Genomic DNA, 16,876 nt, shown 5'->3' with positions numbered 1-16,876 from the left:
GCAGTCCTGAGGACAGGCAAGGCTGTTTATATGCAGGCCTGGAGCAGAGAAGACAGCACAGAGACAGATGCATGTCAGAGATAGCAGATCCCATCTGAGGCAGATGCCTCTTATCACAGGCCTGTTTGCATAATTAGGCCTTTTGATATTCACCCCCTCTGACTGACAAAAAGTATAATTGCAGTATCAAGTACGACAAAAGGTAGGCACAAAATAAACAAGTCAACATAAATAGGGAGAAAAGATGCGGTGTTATTTTTGTCCTGTGGGAAAAAAAGAGGGAGGAAAAAACAGCATTTTTAACTAAATCTGCTGTCAGTCACAGTCAACTGGTGTGACTCGGTGCTCAGAGGCTGGTCCTGTGAATGCCTGCAAAACACAGAGCGTGAGGCCTGATTGTAATTATGCTGGAACTAATATGCTTTTCAAAATGAGCCATTATGAGCTAATGCTGCACTGCCAAAGCCCTGTCTGTTTTTGTCCCTCTGTCTTGGATAGTTTGCAAAGGTATTGCTGATATTGAGGCCATGGGTTATGAATATGATATCTCAGAGAAAGACTAGGATAAATGCTTTTTTACTTCAGGCTTGTGCTGCTTGCAGGTGATTTAGAAATGAGGGATTTAAAGCTTATTTAATGTTGCAACCATGATTTTATTTGACTTTCCTAATAGTAAAGATTGCATTTAACTATCTTCCTTTACATTTTTATTTTCTTGTACATGCGTTACATAGTCGAGTTAAATTTGATTCGGTATTTTAAACTACTTTTAAACATTTTTAGTATTCTTTCATCAACAATGTATATTAAGACATGTTAAAGACACAGATTTTTGGGATTTTAGGTGTAATGACAATGCTTCATTAAGCACACTTGAGTATCTGATGCATAAACATATTTCAACAGCCTGGTCAACATGAAGTTTATTGGTGATGTTACGTTTCATAAACCTGTAACCATACAGATGACTTGCTTAATTGCCACATTGAGTGGACAGCTGTCCATTTAATTAGCATTACCTCATCATCTCAGGGGTAAAGGTGGAAGGAGGGCTGGAGGAGTCTGAGGGTATGGAGGGAGAAGGTGAGGAGCCCCGAAGGAGCATAGTGGGAAGGTGGACCAGGAGGGGGTTGATGTGAGGGCTGGTTTTGAGGAAACAGGGTGATGAGGATCCCATCTGCCTGTGGTCTGTCTGCAAGGTCAGTATAGGAGCATCAGGGGGAGAGCAGGCTTTAAACCTCTGAGTAACCTTAAAACTATTAACTAGCAGCTCAGGTCTTTCAAGAGCAGGAGCTGTGTTTTATCTAAAAGGTCTGGTCAGAATTAAAGCATCATTAAAGCAATGTCACAGCAGGGTGAAAAGAACGAAAGTGCCTCTTCACATCTGCAGAGTTCATTTGTAGTATGGAGTTCTCCCACACTAATTAAACACGATCAACCGGCTGTTGTCAGTGCAACATAATACTTGTGGATAGTAGTCATTATGTAATTCCTGATATAATAACTGATTGTGTTCAGTTTGTTTTTTATTTGTTTGTTGTCGTTTTGTTGACGGTTAAAATAATATCTGTAACTGATCTCTCTCTGACAGCCCAGTCCTTCTCATATACCCAAGACCAGTGGTTTACTTTGCTATTTTAAAGAATTTTATCTGGATGTTTCAACTAATTGTAATTGTGTTTTCTTTTAGCCATGATAAACTACTCATTAAAGTTTCATGAAATCTAGGTTAGCAGTTTCTTGTAATCAGATGGACAAACGGGCAGGTGTATTTTTATATAACGCTTAATTGCACTGAAGAAATGGGAAAGTAAAGGAAAAAAATCATTAATCTGGAAGATAAAGATTTGAATTTACCTTTGCCTTTGCTTTCTTGGAGTTATCAATCGCTTAGATTATTAATTGCATAAAATGCTTTACTATTGATCAGCTAAATCCTTTGGCGCTTCTGTATTGTAAGCATCTCTGTCAGAAGGCGTAAAAGGTATTAAAATGGGGTTTAAGGTAGCTTTTACTTAAATTGCCCCTGGTGTTATTTTAATCTTAATCAAGCATTTACCTTGACAAAGCTGAGTGTAAACCTCATTAATTCCTATTTATAATGGGTACAATCTTAAATCAATATTGAGGTAAAAACCTTTGAGGGGCCCTGGAGGAGAGTACACAGCACTAATCGTGCCCACTGGATTGCACATAATGAGATTCTAATTGGGCAATAACTAATGAGACAAGGCATGAGTGGTTTATCAATATCCCATGAACCTCTGAATGGAAATTACAGCAATGGTATAATATAAAGGTCTAATCGGAGAGTACATTTTGTGCCTGGTAAGCCATTTAAGAATTGACCTTAACAGCCCTGCAGGGATTTTATTCAGTCTTACTTTATCTTTCTTTATTTAGGCTTTATTTAGCAGGAAACAGCTTGAAAGGTGGTTGTTTCTCTCCATATTCAGTTCACTGATGTGTATTCAGACCCTGTCTCACATTCTGTATTAGATCAGCAAGGAGAGCAGCCATGTGTTTCAAGACATTTTCTTTCCTCAACTACATCAATATAGTCTGCATATAGATGAGTTTAACATCCAGCTTCAGTCCCATTTGGTCCCATAAAGCATGTGCCGTGTTCCATTTTCCCTTACTCATTACAGGCAGGGCTGTTGACCTTGCTTCTAGTTCATGTACAAGAGCAGATGTGTTGGCTCTGCGGGCTTAATGATGAGCAGCACTGCATGCCATTGTCTGTTGAGGTTTATCAGTCATTAGCCTGGTAGCATGCTAAATTTGACACAGATTGTCACAGAGGTTTACTCGCAACATAAAGTCTGTGCAAGCGCCTCAAACAAAGGAAAGGACAAGAAAAAAAAATTAAGGAGGAGAAGAGTTTGGTGTCTCTCAGAAGCCCTTTGAGCATGCGCCAACTGTGACCCCAACATCTCCCTGTAGGGACAGGGAGGTGACTTTGGAAAGTGATCTGCAGACTGCTGGGCTGGTCTCAAGTGTTGTCATGGCGAGTTACTGGGCAAATGGATATACGCATCCTCATGAAAACCAACAAAGGGATATGTAGTGTATGTACATATTCAACTTTGTATGTTCAAGGGTGTTCTGCAGCAGAGTGAGCTTGTGCTTCAAGAATCAATCTTTATTAAAAAGGATAAGACTGAAGAATTGATTTAATGAATGCGGCCTCATGTCCTGCGGCCACATGTAATCCGCAGAGAATCATTGAGCATGAGCTCAGGGGGACAAAAAATGTTCGTAGAAGACACACAGAGTGGTCTGTAATGATAGTCTCCATATAATCCCATAATTCCTTGTTTAATTAAACTCTGGAGCTGGCCTTGAGATTTTGCCAGCTCTGTTGCTCTTTTGTTCTCACAGTTGTTATTTGGAGGCAAGGTTTGAGTATTCTTTTGTCCACTTGTTCTAAAAGATTTGTCTGGAGTGAGTTACAAACAAATCAGAGCTATTAAACAAAGAATTAGACTCGGGTGAGACACTCAGGTGAGCATTTTCATTCGAGCTGGATGGCAAAGGGTCTCTGTCAGTAGCAGAAATCTCTTCATGCACCCTTTTCTACAATATCTGCCTTTATTTTCCTTCTCCCACACTTTCTGGACTGTGCATGATGCAATCCAACAAGGCCTGAAGCAACACTGGCACATCACTCCGCCTTGTCAATGTCTCAATGAGGAAATTATGAAAATAAGAATTTTATGACATGAAATGAAAAGGGCCATGTAGTTTGAATAGACATGCAGAGGAGGTGAAATGATGCAATTTTCTAAATTCAGTTATAATGGTAATGTGCAATGGTAATACGTATTTGCTGTCAAAAATTTCCCTGTCGGCCTGGATTGTACAGCTTTGTGCTGTATCTATGTTCCTCGAGCAAAAATTCAGCTTAGTTGAATGCCTAAAAAGTAATGTAAAATATGCTCTAATTCATTAAATGACAGCAGGTGGAAACACATGGGTCTGAATGGTTTTGGTGAGATATTGTGCTCTATTTTATACACTTTGGCTGAGCTGTGTATGAGCAGTGTGCCCTGGGCCAATGACAGAAAAAAGCAGGGTGAGGAGCAGCAAGGTGGCCTGTGCAGATTAACCCCTCTACCCACCAGCACCACACTCCCCCTCAGCTCTCAGCCTTCACAGCCTCTGGGGCCCCTCTCACAGGCAGGATTGCATATCAGGGCCTCTTCTATATTAAATAAATATCCACAGATTAAGATAATATTCTCCCAGTTGTATATTGAGAGAAGAGTAGTTGTCATTTGAATCCCCTCTGATGCCAACCCTCCTCTCTTGAGCAACAAAAGAGGCCCTTTTAAGATGCAGATAATGTTGTTATTTTCCACAAACACCCCTCAGTTAATTCACACAAAAGATCTCCTTAACTGAATTTTTGTTACATGATCACACAGATGGTCTTCTGTCCCTTTCTTTTCACCTCAGGTAACCGCACAGATGATGGTTCAGATGTAGATTCGGAGCCCGACTTGCCGCTGAAGAGAAAGCAGAGGCGCAGCCGCACCACTTTCACCGCTGAGCAGCTGGAAGAACTGGAGAAGGCTTTCGAAAGGACACATTACCCTGACATCTACACCAGAGAGGAGCTGGCTCAGAGGACAAAACTGACAGAGGCGAGAGTGCAGGTTAGATAAGCAGTAGTAAAACTCAAATTAATAAGTGCATACATGGTGCTTAGTGAGCCTGTGTGAAAGCACAGGCTTATCTCTGGGTGTAGCAAGTCAGGTGTTACTGATTTCTTTTGTGACAACCATGGCAGAGAAATAAGCAACCAGCAGTTGCTTTTTCTGAAGGGAATGAACCTGCTATTGTGGCAAACACCCATAAAATGCTGTGCTGTTCTTATAGGGAATATTGTAAAAGACAGAAGTAGTTGCAGGAACATAACTATTACAAAAACAAAAGATAATGAGCAGATTTTTTTTTTTTTCTTTAAAACTGGTGTGCACTAACCATTCAGTTGTTTTCCTAAATGAAAAAGCTTCATCTTTCAGCATCAGTGTGCAGCCCTGAAAGAGAAGCAAAAATCACAATTCTGAGGCAAAAGGCAACATCTTTCTCTGAAAACGTTTTCCTTCTTTTAACCATGGCAACGATGAATTCATCCATCAGGGCCATGTTTCCCTTTTTTTTTATCATGTTTCACAGTGAAATGTAAGGGAGTTTGCTGGCCACTATTATCCTTCATGTTCAAGTACTTTGACAGAAATACTTCCTTCCTTTACACCCAGACCAGGGGAGTCTGCTCTGACAGCCTGAGTGCCCTACAGTTGTAGATCGTAAGATTGAAAGAAGATGTGTACAGTAGAGTTACAGCAACAGCTGTTCTTCCAAAGATGGAGCGGGAGAGAAAAAAGAGGAGAGGAGAGAAAGGGAATGCATTCCTGGTGGATTTCTCATTTCGGCCTTTGGCCAGACTCTCATCCCATCACTTTCAAGCTTGCCGCTGCTTGTAAAACCCTCCACATATCACACAGGGTTCTTCATCCTCTCTAGGGACCCCATGCCCCGACAACAACATTAATCAATCAACTGCTTGTAAAAAAAAAAAAAAGGGAAGAAAGAAAGAAAGAAAGTCTGGGGCACCCCTCTCTTCTTACCACAGTCCTTCACACCGACTCTGAAACCGCCCCCAAACTCCTCACCGCATGCTAACTGTTCATCACACTACAAACACGTACTTTTGGGAACTGATTCCACACATGTCTTTGTCCATCTTGAAACCCCCCAACACGCAAGGGTGTCCAATATGTCTGAGTGTTTAATGCCTCACTCAGGGAAGGAGAAATTTATCTCACAGCTGTTTGTTTTCTCTTTGGTGTAAGTCCACAAGATTTAAATGGAGACTAGAGGAGGAAAACTGAAAGTCTCATTAGTGATTTTTATTGAAAGTGCGCTCTAACACATTTTGATAATATTGATTTAGAAGTTAAATCAAATTTAACATTTTGTAGATTGAGTTAAAAACAGCCATCATATCGTAAAATTAGGCGCAGAGGTGACCAAACTAAATATTTGCCTCATAGTTAAAATTATAATAAATGTCAGGAAAACAAATATTGGTTTTGTCCTCCATGGAGTCATCACGAAGGGCAGCGACACCTCATTTGAAGAAATAATTTATACCCATATTAAAGCCTGAGTATTTATGGAGCAGCATGCCAAATGTTTATGGACTAGCATGCCAGAAGTGGCTAAACAAGAGAGCAAGAGAAGAAAGACAACTGAGTGACTGCTGTCTCTTTGCAGTTAGATAATAGACTTAAATGATGTCATGTGAAAACCTGAGGAATTTGAGTCATGGCTATAATTTGTTAATGCTGTTTTCCTCATAATCTAATTCTTTGAGGCTTTGAAAGTCTCTAAAGGTCAAGTAAAACTTAATTTTCTGAGAAGGTTACGAAGAAAAGAGTTCTGGCAGCCAAAATAAATAATACCCAAAGTGGTGCCACAGTTTGTATGCTTCATGGAATACGTAGTTTTGTAACTGCAGCTTTAGTCTTATTGTTTTTATCTTTGTATTTCTACAAATGTGCTACATGTTTAAAGACAGTTTTTTGATATATACTGGGTAACATTATGAACACATTTACTGTCTTTTGTGAACACCTGTACAACTAATATAAAACCAAATGTGGAAGAATGTCCCTGTAATTTGCTGGTGTGTACATGAGAAGCTGTCCACCAGCTGGGCTTCCACATAGGTGCCCAAATGGCCCATCACAGGCCAGGAGAGAAGAGACCCTTTGGCCCTAGCGCAAAGCTTCTCCAGCACAGCTGCAATGACGCATCTTCCAGATGTCTTTCACATACTAACCACAGTTTGAGGCAGAGAGGGGGCTGTAGAGGGGTCTCACACACACTCGTATTTTAAATTGAATATGTGCAAGCTGTCATGGTTCACTGTTATCTGTTTGTCATTAAACATGGTGATAATGTGAAAAGCAGTTTTTAGGTCGAGTGCAGAGGTAAACCATGTAGGGAGCGCCTCTGTAAACATGGCGCTCAAAGCTGTCGAGTGACAAGTGTTTGGCTATGCACTAACTCACAACCTAAACTCATAAACAGAGCTAACTCCTCTGTGTCTGCCCTTGCCTGCCATTTTAAGACCCTCTCACCATCTATCTTGATCAACCCTGCAGCCCCCTTTCAGCGGAGCTACCGGAGCTCCTTTACCACCAGCAGCCCTGCAATGGTTTTATCACCCTGGCTGACAAATTGTGGGATGTGATCCATATCTCTCACCAATTAGTTCCAGGCTGTCTCAGTTGGAGGGGATGCTGCCAAGTCTACCTTCACTATATCCTCTGCTGATGCAGTGTGCTCTGCCACTTTCCATCTGATAACCCCTCAGTTTTAACAGGAGCAGGCAGCAAAGCCGTTTCATGAGAGCATTGTTCACGTTCGCTCTGTCTGAGAGGTGGACCAGGTTGGGGAGATGTACAGGCAATAGGCAGCAGGTTGCTGTAAATCAACTCTTACAGATGAAGCAAATTACATTCACCTCCTATTTAGACTGAAGTTTTTAAGAGACTGGCTCCTGAGTCTTGGCAGAAGCGCTTCAACTCAACATGCCGCTGCCGGCTCGCTTTACCAAATCTGTCACATAGGTCCTCTTTCATTACCAATAAACATTCTGCATGTAGCTATTATAGTAAGTGGAATCTAATAAGGCATAAGCATCGCTTTTTATGAAGCGTGTAAATCAATTTTATAAAAAGTTTCTTTCTTTATCTGTGGCTTGTGCTGGCCTGAATGAGAATGCAAGAAAAAGGGCTATATGGAGCCTATGTGTATGGTACAGAGGTAAGTTCAACCTCATCCAGATGTTTAAGCAGGTTTTCCACACAGCCTGTGAAAATATAATGTCATAAGGATCCTTCCTGATTGTCTTAGCATCAGTTGTGCTTCAGTGAGAAGAGAGAAATTCATAATAGCGCCATGTGGTAGCAACCAAACCCAACAGGCAACTGTATTCCCGCCAGTGCGGGTTTACTTTTCATAAAAGAATAAATAGGATTTGTGTAGATTGTAGAGGACAAATTGTTGCAATGCATCAGTGTGAATGTTCTAACACTTTCTTATTATTAGAATTTAAATGACTTTGGTACAGTGCTTCTGTACTCCTGATACTTATCAAGCTAATCCCACTCCCCTCACAAATTCACACTCCTAGCTACTTTAATTAGCATAGTGCCAGACTGGAAGGCAAGCAGGGAGGGAATCAGAGGGGAAAGAAGAGGGGAAGGAGAGAGGAGGAGGTGTGAGGCAAGGGAGGAAGAGAAGGAGGAGGAGGAGGAGTGGGGTATTGCGTGGTATGAGACAGAAAAGGATTTGTATGTTGAAGCTGGTTGCATCACCCCTCTGCGTTTATATCGGTATGAAGTCAGCAGCACATTTTGTTTTGTCATTATCTCTCGGCTCTCAGTATTCATCTACCGAATGTTGCAAATTGGCTCCTGAAAGGCGTCACACATTCAGGACTTGTCTTTGGCAAAATAATTCATGGAGGATTGGATAAATGGGCAATTCTGCAATGTGAGTGATCCTATTTAAGAGAAACAACACAGAAGGCGCCTTTACAATGTTGGTATGAGTGTGTATTATCACTGATCAGCAAAAAGAAAAAGGCACTTTATTGCAAGGAATCGATTCTTTTGACTGACAGTGAATAGAAGATTAAGAAAGATAAGCCATGCATGCAACCAAACATGAATCAGGGACTATTTCAGGTTTGTTATACAGTTCCACCTTTGAGGTTTGCATCTACAGCCCATGCTCTGGATGTGCTCTAAAGATAATTCTCCTCCTTTCTTCTCCCTTCCTCAGGGTTAGGCTTGACTTTCAATGGGTTGCAGCTCCTCTTTCCTTCCCTTCTCTTCAAAACTTTCCCAAACATGATCCAGAGAGGCAAACCTGTCTAAGCTCATGAGATGCAGGGAAACCTTGTAGTCTGTGCAAACGAGACAAAGAGAGCCATATGAATTCAGCCACACACTTGTAGGTAGATAGTGAGACACGGGAGAAGCTCTCTACTGCACAGAATTAAACCGGATTGGGGAGAGCAGAGAAGAATCTCTGGTCCAAGGTGACTTTGTGATCAGGTTCCAGAGCACAGCCTCAAATCCTCAGCTCCAGGCTGTGTGTTAGTCAGTATGAGAGTGGATGTGTGCATGTACAAGACTGTGCAAGTAATGTATGCATGCGCGTGATAGCATATGGGCACATGTGAATCGCCACTTGAGTGCGTGTTTATCCCTGTCTGTGCTGAGAGCCTGATGACTGCTGGAGTAAGCCACTCAGTCTGTGCCACATGATTCTCTTCTTTCCCATATATTAGGGGGGATGCACTTCATCCACTGTTTATACATGCTTACTTGACAGAGCCGCTCCCTGTTTGGTAGATTAGTTTATTTTGTAAAAGTAATGTTGCATTATGCTAATTCAAAACTAAAGATTCAAATAGTTTATGAATATACTGTAGACTTTCATTTCTTGATGTCCCTTATTTAAGGTTGTCTGGCAGCTGGAATGAGATGAAGTGACCTTACACACACAAGCATCGACTCAACAGGAAATATATTTAAAATAAAACATTATCTTAAACATTTATTTACCTCTTCTGGTTAATTGTCCCTTCAATATCCTCTCTTTCATCACAAAATCCTCTTAGCACAGCAGCAAAAGTATGTTTAAAACTTTGGTTAGACACAGTAAATGGTAAAACCTTGCTTTCATGTTTAAAACCTACATGTTATAGTTAAAATCTAAAGTTGGAGGTTAGAGAGATGGGAACTCAAACACAACGCTGGAAAAGGAAACTCATAAAAGCTGAAAGTTGCTTCAATATTTAAGAGTTTTTTTTGTTTTTTTTTTGTCAACCATGATGGAGTGCCTCCTTCCTAAGATTGGATGACAAAAGGAGAAGGAAGTTAAAGTGAGCATGAAAGAGGGGGGTGGGGTGAGTGGATGAGGTCGGAGGTGAAGTGGCACTGCGGGGTGGGGTGATTGGGAGTGTGTGGAAGGAAGGGGTGTACCCTCACCCCACACTCTCCATTCCCTCCACTGGTGCCTCCCCTTCCCCTGGGCCAGGCAGCTGTTTGTCTGGCCCAGTTGGAGCTTAGTTCAGACCTCGGACCACGCTCCACTACATCCCAATAGCAGAAATTTCACTGGAGCCACACACCACATTTGTTTTGTAATTGTTGATTGAGGGATTCAGACGTGGTCTTTAGGAGCAATCGGGCTTGAGATAAAGATTTCCTGTTGGTTTTCTGCTTGTACAACTGGGGTTTGGCTTCTCTCAGGGATCGACACAGTCATCGCCTGTTGCATCTCATTTTTCTTCTTCGTAAATTGAACTACAGGGAAAAATAGTGTCTGGTCTTTGTGGAGGCAGTGAATGTGTGAAAAAAGAACCACATTCGAATTAAGATCTCATAGAACCAAGATCCCTTGTAGGTCTATACGAGTTTATATGTATGTTTGTGTGTTAAAAAAAAAAGAGGAAAAGAAAAGGAGGCAGTACCCAAAAAGCAGAGGACGTCGCTGTAAGTCCCCTTGAAAGTGTCCCTCTTTAAGACCTGTTTAAAAGGGACGCCTCCTCTTTGTGTCCACTGTTCTCTGTGGCGTATGGAGGGGCTTTTGTCCCCCTCTTTCATGTGCTCTCACAATAGCCCTGGCCGTTTGAAACACAACAGTAGATGAACTGCGCTGACAGTGTATTAAACTCTGATGAATTGCCTGTGCGAGGCATAGATCAATGTCCTTCAACCCCAAGCACACAGTGAAGCCCGGGCGTTGTCTTGGTTAAATGGAACAGGTTGCTGGCTCTTTTCAAAAGAGCCTGATTATATTCATGTTTTGTTGAAGCAGAATCCTTTTTAAAAAGTGTAAATCTTTGCCATTCTGAAGAGTCCTATTTTGTTCCCTTTCATTCAGGGAATTGACGTTCTGTCTCTGCGCTTTTGCTGCTGCTTGTTTTGTGAGCTTTTCTATTAGAACTTGTTTCTGCTCTGAAGTTGAAACACTTTTTCCTTCTTGAAAATGACTTTTAGACCTTTAAAACAAGCTACTTAAAACAACACAGCAGTAGTATAACATACACTGTTTCTCTGTATCTCTGGAAAAACAATGTCCTCTCTTAAAGCCTCAGGTAGCTTTACAAACATAAAGGGTGTGATGCACAGGCTAATGGTCTGTCTCTGACCTTTAAGTGACTGCTTCCCTCTGAAGGGGGTTTAAAGTAGCCTGTTTACACAGATCACAGCTTCAACCAAGAACAACAGGGACGAATGTCTGGACTCCCACAGGGGCTGCAGACTCTCAGCTTGCAGCTAGCAACACCTACCAGCAGATTATTCATAGGTGGCAAGACTCTTCTGAGATTCTAGAGTCAAACAAGTATGAACAAAGCTTAAAAAAATGGACAAGTGCTTTGTTTTGAAATGTGTTTTAATTTATTCCATAGGTGTGGTTTAGCAACAGGCGTGCTCGGTGGCGTAAGCAGGCCGGCGCCAATCAGCTAGCAGCCTTCAACCACCTTCTTCCTGGAGGATTCCCACCAACAGGGATGCCAACTTTACCTACATACCAGCTCCCGGAGTCCAGCTACCCAAGCACCACGCTATCACAGGGTAAAACGGACATATCCTGCAGTCTGACTTCCAAAACATACAGTGTGCTGTGTTCTGAGTTTAATCTAATTTTGGTAAAGATTACATTAGTCCTGTTTATTTGTGGTATGCCATCCATATTTTATGTACATGTTAATAAAGTTGTATGAATCATGTGCTGCATATAAGAACCACACAGCAAGTAGTTATCTTTACAATCACATCTTTGTCGCAGTGGGGAAAAAAACAAGTCTTACATTATGAGTAGGGGTCGTGTCAGTTCTTTATGCAGTTTCATGAATAAACATATTTGTACTTTCTAAACAATTTTCAGGGAGGACATTTAATGTATGACTTATGACTCTCTGAGTTTAAATTTTGAGGCCTGTGTCCTAAGGAGTATTGTTGTGCCCCAGTGTGGATTTTTATAAATACCAATTTTAATGTTGAGTAAGTTTTTGTTGTTGTTGTTTTCTTTTCTTTTTTTTAGAGGGCAGTAGCACATTGCACAGACCCCAGCCTCTGCCTCCATCTTCAATGCACCAGGGAGGTCTAAGCGCTGACAGCGGCTCCGCTTACGGTCTGTCGTCCAATCGCCACAGCTTTTCCAGCTACTCCGATACATTCATGAGCCCTTCAGCATCCAGCAACCACATGAACCCTGTCGGCAACGGGCTCTCCCCACAGGTTAGTTCACCTGATGTGTGTGTACGTGCAGTATGTAATGCTCCCTCAAAGGTGAAGTAAACATTCTTTGGTCTGCTACCACCCTCTTCCACCTCCTCTTCCTCCTCTCACTGTTCTGAATATCTAATTGTATTTAACTGAAATTAAAATTCAGAAACCGCATGTTCAGCAAACTAACTGCCAGTGTGGGCTTTTATGTTCGCCTTTCCAAAGCCCTGGATTTATTTTAGCTATTCCAAATTGCTACATTTGTAAAACAATTGGATTAACATCAACAAATTAAAATTCATCTTGATAGCACTGCAAGTACTCAAGCTGCTCCAAACAGCAGTTTCGACTTTCCTGGGACATGTAAATCCTGCACTGCGCGGTGAGAACACATGCAGATGAAATAATTAGCTAAAGCTTATAAATGTAGACCCATAATCTTCTTCATGTAATTGTCTGCAGCTGGAAGACTCTAGTGCTATGTATGATTTTACTCATGTCATTTACTGCACGATTGCCAGGCAGCTTTTCGTGCACAGTGACAGAAGCTCTCTGTATGAGAGGTTTATCCTGCTGGTCACTTCACCTGCTCTTGTGCTCTCTTGACATAATGATAGGCCTCTAGATTTCTTCCTTACCCGCTATTCTCTTTGCCATCTCATTGCATGGAACTGTATGAACAGGTTTCTTCCCTAACAAAAGCGATGGATTTCAGTTGTTAACCTCTTTTGGACACCTTCATCAATGAGTGCTTTAATGTGACTCCATGGTAAGGGTTGAGCTTTAAGTAGCGCAGAATGAAAAATGATTTGTATTGATGCAAATCGTGTGTACGGAGTGAATTATACACAATTACCCATCAATACTGGCCAGTCTTGCCCACCCTCACCAACAAGATATGGTTAACAGGCAGAAAATAAGATTGAAATGGTGTGTAAAGAGTTGAAAATGAATTTCAATGCTGCATTTGTCCACAATTACCCCGTCGTTCACACGTGTTTTATTGGGAGTTTTTTTTTTTTCTTCAAATATTTCTCAAAGCAGATTGGAAACATTCTTGGTATTACCCTCTTTCTTCACAGAAGAAAGAATTAAGGATTTTGTGACAAAAAAGAGATTTTCTCTCCTGCTGGAGCGACGGAGGATAACATGGAGGCTCACAGCGTGTTTGATTGTTAATCATGGCACAGGGGTTTAAACTGCTAATGCTCTCACTGCAAACCTGCAGAAAAACACCAGGAACATGGAGTAATTTTTTTCTCTTTTTTTTTTCTTTTTTCATTAATGGGTCTTTCTAATACTGGCATGGGGTGCACTGTTGCTTTCTCTCCTTCTCTTCACAGGCATTTAGGAATGTGTTGGGATATTAAACATTTCCTGTCATACTGAGGATTAGGACTAGAGCCTTTGGGGAACTGTACAGCATGAATTCCAGTATTCAATTACTCTATCAAGAGTGATTGATAGAAACCTTTTTAAAGATCAACCTAACAAGCACTTAATTTGTTTATTGTTTGTCTAAGTTTTTGGCTATTTTGAAGTAAAAATGTTTTACCATGTGCCATTGGTGTTTTAGCTGCACAGTTACTCATGCTGCACTGAAATGAAATGCTTTGAATGCATATAGAATGCTGTGTGGCATTCCTATCAGCCTCTCAGCGTGGAGATGGATGTTCCCACTGACAGCAGAATCTGAGTTCTCTCTTTGCTGCAGCATCCTGCTGTGTTGGGCAGACCTTCTCCTTTCACAAGCACATGGCTATAAACCTCATAGCACAGAAAACTCACAACAAACACACATGTTAACTTCAGACCTCACTTTGTTTTTTTTCTTAAATTTAACCTAGTGCATGTCAATCAAATATAAAATCTAGCTGTAGTTGTTAAAATGACTAATGACATTCTACACCTCATTTCATGATTTTTCTTCCTTCCCTGTAATGGAAAAAACCAACACAAAGAGACTATCGAGATGGAAATGAGAATTTGATATTCTAAGTTACAGATGGCATCTGTTTGCAGGAGATATGCTTGTGCATTGGTATGTGCAAGCTATTTTTTCAAGTGTCTGGCATCGATGGCTTTGCAGTTGCTATAAAGATTCACAAAATTTTGTGATTTGTAGTAAATGGACTGCGGTGGTGAGGTGCCAAGTCTGTAATGGAATCCTGCAGCGTTCAGCAGTCCCTACAGGAGCTTGTGTCCACCCCAATCCCATAACCTATCCCAACAGCACACATTTTCCCATTACAGGCTGTGGAAAAGCCATCCGCACTTCATACTGCTTGCTATCATTGTGGGGTATACAACATGTTTGAATGGTTAAAGGGAGGCAGTATATTAAGGGGTCATGAGAGTGAAGCTGTGGCTGGCTGGGAGAAAGGTATGAAACCAGAAGTGTGTTTTGTTGTTCGTCTTGTTTCATTTAGCGGCACAGCAGGTGTTGGAAAAAGGGAAAGGCAAGAGCATGAAGGACAGGCTTCCAGTATTTTTTAGCCATCCTTAGCTAAAGATTTAAGGTCAACCTCTCTCAGCCTGTCAGTTCACCCCCATAATACCTGGATTTTGAGTTTTGCAGAATCAAAAACAAAGCTTTCTTCCAGCTTTCTTCTCACTCATCCTTGAACAGGCAATACTCAGTCATTTCTCAAGGAAAATAGTTTACTTCCAACAAAGCCCAAGTAATATAAGGCTGCAGGAAGACCTTTGGATACTTTTTAATGATTTTCTGAAGCAGGCTTTATGGGCACTGCATTTGTGTGAAAACATTATTGCATGACAGGGACACCTGCTGGGAGAGGAAAGAAAACAACTGCACTGGCTGGAAAGCTGCAAGACGAGATGAGTGGCATGGCTTGGATTTCATTCCTCTATATCAGGAAGTACAAAGAGCAAGAAGTGTTTGCAGAACAAAAATTGCATGATAAAGAGGTATGATAGGGCAAGTGTGATATCTGTGAGGTGGATAAGTATGTTGATTTTGCTGTTTTGTTGAGTTCACGAAGTTTTACGAGGAACTTCTTTTTCTGTTTTGCAGTTTTTTGAAAGTCTTATGTGTTTTGGAATGACAAGGAAATGTGTGTATGGATCTGAGGAGGGCCTTTGGGCTGTGTGAGTAGGCTGGGCCTACAGACACACACACACGCACACGTGTAATAGTGTATGTGTGTATATATATATATATATATATATATATATATATATATATACACCCATACACACACACACTCACATACACTCACATACACACGTACACGGGATCAGAGGCAGAGCGGCTCTCACCCCTGCCTCCCTTTGATCTGTGTCCCCAGGCCTGCCTGCCCGCGCGGCGCTGCACCGTACCACGCACACTGACACCATGCTCACCAGCGACTCCCCACAACTGTCTGAGAGAGATAAGCCAGGGGAGACTCCAAACTGTGCTGCTGCTCTTCCATTAGCTAGCGCAGACGCTTCTTTTAAAAATGGGATGAATTATTTTTAAGAAGCAAGCTCTGCCATTGCCAAAAGAGAGAGAGAGAGAGAGAGAGAGAGAGAGAGAGAGAGAGAGAGAGAGAGAGAAAATGGAAAGGGGGAAAATGTTCGGAACAATCTGGAGCTCTGGCTTCATTCCGCCTCCCTCCCTGACTTCTAACAAGACATCCTGCACCTGAATACCAATGAGAGGGGGAGATTCATGTAGTCCCCCACATTATTAAAACTTGGGCATTAAGCCTCTCACCGGGCACTGTGTCAGCTGGCAGGCTCCACTGACAACAAATCAAAGGGGATGAGCACATAGCCTGCATTCATAGCTCAGCCACTCGCAGAGCAAGTGGGGGAATACATACTGGTTAATTAGAACTCCCATTAAAACAAATACTGTTTCAATTTGGCAAGTATAAAAAAAGATGTAAGAGGCTTTCAGAAAAAAGAGACCTGCTGTTGGCAGTTGCCAAGAAAATCCAGGGACTGTAAATCATATCCACTGGCTATACTGTTTCTGAACAGATTATTAGTGTTTTCTGTTGTTTTGCAACACTCTCCAACTCTATGGAAATATTTTCTCCTCATATGTGCATGTGCCGTAGGTGTCTTGGATTGGCCTTTATGCGTGTTGGTTTACTTTAGCAGCTTGCAGACGCATCAGCATGTGCTATAGCTGTTACCGATTATGACTAATAATTTGGTTCTCAGTCTAAAGTGGAAGCTACAGGACACTTTTAAACATAAAAAGCACCACTCATGTGGCATGTCATGATCAGAACCATAGCTTTAAATGCAGGCCTCCTTCTCTCAAGGTGCTAAAGCTTTATAGCATCTTCACACCTGAGCCATTTGTTGCTCGCTCCATTTCGAGCAGCACAGTACTGCCATTTTCTTTTTCATTCCAAAATATTTCTGTTTGGCACTCTGTGTATTCATAATCTATTTTTCACCTACCAACCTTGCTTCCCTCCACTTGGCTTTTTGTCATTCAATGATGCCTTGCCAATAGTGCTTTTGCGTTCTCTCCCTCTCCCCACCTTCTTCTGCTGCTCCAGCTCTCTCCCCTGGAGAGGCAGCTCTTC

The 16,876-nt window shown here is 41.6% G+C and overlaps 1 protein-coding gene across 2 annotated transcripts in view; it reads left to right on the top strand.

The window, feature by feature from the left end:
- Positions 1-16,876, top strand: part of pax7a (paired box 7a) — a 43,682-nt gene that overhangs the window by 16,458 nt on the left and 10,348 nt on the right. For both annotated transcript variants that reach the window (XM_041981429.1, XM_041981428.1), the window contains exons 5-7: positions 4,462-4,661; positions 11,507-11,672; positions 12,142-12,338. In XM_041981429.1, coding sequence (XP_041837363.1) covers positions 4,462-4,661; positions 11,507-11,672; positions 12,142-12,338 — 563 coding nt within the window. The remainder of the gene's footprint in view (positions 1-4,461; positions 4,662-11,506; positions 11,673-12,141; positions 12,339-16,876) is intronic.

The sequence above is a fragment of the Melanotaenia boesemani genome, chromosome 3 (genome assembly GCF_017639745.1).
Source record: "Melanotaenia boesemani isolate fMelBoe1 chromosome 3, fMelBoe1.pri, whole genome shotgun sequence".
NCBI lineage: Eukaryota > Metazoa > Chordata > Actinopteri > Atheriniformes > Melanotaeniidae > Melanotaenia > Melanotaenia boesemani.
Note: the sequence above shows the minus strand (reverse complement) of the source record. Positions and strands in the feature narration are given on the sequence as shown.